Consider the following 2,306-nt stretch of genomic DNA (forward strand, 5'->3'; position numbering starts at 1 on the left):
TGATGGGTTCTCGGGCTTTCGATTTTTGGATGACCGGCGGGGAAGATAGAAAAGTTTTCAATTGGAGGAAAATTTCCTCGCATTCGGCCGACCACTCAAAGCGAGATGCTTTTTTCAATAATCGGACGATGGGTCTCGTTCGTTCTGCAAGTTTAGGAACAAATCTGGATAAGGCGGTGAGCCGGCCGATGAGTCTCTGAATTTCCTGAATGGAGTTGGGGCTTCTCATTTCGGAAATAGCTTTACATTTCTCAGGGTTGGCTTCTATGCCTCTATGGGTGAGCATAAAACCTAAGAACTTCCCCCCCCTCGACGCCAAACGCACACTTGTCAGGATTGAGTCGCATCTGGTGCTGGCGGAGGGCCTGAAAAACTTCTTTTAGGTCAGCAATATGTTGCTTACATGAGTCGGACTTGACCACAATGTCATCGACATAGACTTCAACGTTCCTGCCGATCATGTCGTGGAATACATGGTTCATTAGTCTTTGATAAGTGGCCTCGGCATTTTTGAGTCCGAAGGGCATAACTTCATAGTAGAAATTATCGGAATCAGTCATGAAGGCTGTCTTCTTTCGGTCGGCTGGGTGCATTTGGATTTGATTATAACCTGAGTAGGCATCAAGGAAGCTGAGGATGTGATGTCCGGCCGCCCCATCAACGAGACGATCAATGGTAGGCAGAGGGTAAGAGTCTTTTGGGCATGCCTTATTGAGGTCCGTGTAGTCAACGCACATTCGCCATTTTCTGTTCGCTTTCTTTACCATAACCACGTTGGCTAGCCATGTGGTGTAATGGGCTTTCCGAATGAATCCGGCTTGTAACAATTTATCGGCTTCGTCACGTGCGGTTTGGCGTCGTTCCTCGCCTAGATGTCTTTTCTTTTGAGCTATTGGTCTAGCCTCTTTATACAGTGATAATCGATGAGTGATGACCTGTGGGTCTACGCCAGGCATGTCAGCGGCCGTCCATGCGAACAAATCGTCATTTTTGACAAGTGTCGTGTCGATGGCCATTCGGTCGTCTGGCTTCAGTGAAGTGCCGATATGTGTAGCATGGCGATCGTCGCGAAGTGGGAACGGATGCAAGTCTTCTCTTGCTTCCATACGGGGATCGTCCATACGAGGGTCGAGATCAACAAGGGCTATCATTTGTCGACGGGACATGCGCCATCCGGAATGTTGGGTCGGGGATCGTCCTCTTTTTTGCGGGGGTCGGTCGTCCGGATTGATCGTGTAGAGCCGTCGAGTTGGCTCACTTTTCAAACTTGCGACATAACATTCTCTAGCGGTTTTTTGATCGACATGGATTGTTGCAATGTCGTTATTTGCCGAAGGGAATTTCATGGCTAAGTGTGGGGTGGAAACAATGGCTTTCAATCTGTTGATGGACGGACGACCGAGCAGGATGTTGTAGGAAGTTTGGGCGTTCACCAGAAGATATCGTACGTTTATTGTTTTGTGGAGACCGTCTTCCTCACCAAAGGTTGTATATAAGTCTATATACCCCTTAGTGTCGACCCGTTCACCTGAGAACCCTACAATTTGTTCGTTATAGGGTTGAATATCTGATTCTGGGATGCGCATTTTCTTGAAGATTTCCCAGTATAATATGTCGACCGAGCTACCTTGGTCGACCAAAGTCTTGGCAATTGCGAACTTGTCAATTTCCACGGTGATTACCATAGGGTCGTTCTGGGCTGGATCTATGGTTGTGAAGTCGTCGTCAGTGAAAGTGATTGGAGGTATGTGTGGACGCCTCCTCGTGGTAGCATGAGCGGACTGGATGTCTCGGAGATGTTTCTTTCGGGCGGAATTCGAGCACCCGCCACCGGCAAAGCCCCCGGCTATGTAATTTACTTCGTGGTTCGGTTCGCCCAAGGTAACGGGTCCAACAATCATGTTGATGACTTCGCGGACTCGTTGGCGAGGGCGGGTGTTTCGGTCGGGACTTGTGCTGCGGGAGCGTGTACGCCGAACGGGGCTTTCACTGCGTTTCCGCGAAGCCTAGCTATGGTCAGTTCGACGTTTGTAATCGTTACGGTATGACCGGTCGACACCACGGGATGGACGGTCGGTACTCCATGGTGGGGATCTTGAATTCCTTGTCCTCTTGACGAACTGCCGCAAATGGCCAGCCTGGATGAGCTCTTCGATTTTGTCCTTCAACGCTTGACATCCTTCGATCGTGTGACCGAAATTCTGATGATACTGACAACGCTTAGCAGTATCTGCATTTGGTGGTGTTTGATACTGTTTTAGTGTCGGAATTAAATTCGTTTGCAGTGCTTCATCTAGGGCTCGTCC

The 2,306-nt window shown here is 49.2% G+C and overlaps 1 protein-coding gene across 1 annotated transcript; it reads right to left on the reverse strand.

Moving 5' to 3' along the window:
- Positions 1-272: 272 nt before the first annotated feature.
- On the reverse strand, positions 273-1,901 carry LOC150025839 (uncharacterized). Its single transcript, XM_090304767.1, has one exon. It carries the CDS (start codon positions 1,899-1,901, stop codon positions 273-275), a length of 1,629 nt encoding a protein of 542 aa, XP_090160893.1.
- Positions 1,902-2,306: the final 405 nt, after the last annotated feature.

This window comes from Phaseolus vulgaris, chromosome 7, assembly GCF_051622355.1.
Source record: "Phaseolus vulgaris cultivar YP4 chromosome 7, ASM5162235v1, whole genome shotgun sequence".
Classification (NCBI taxonomy): Eukaryota; Viridiplantae; Streptophyta; class Magnoliopsida; order Fabales; family Fabaceae; genus Phaseolus; species Phaseolus vulgaris.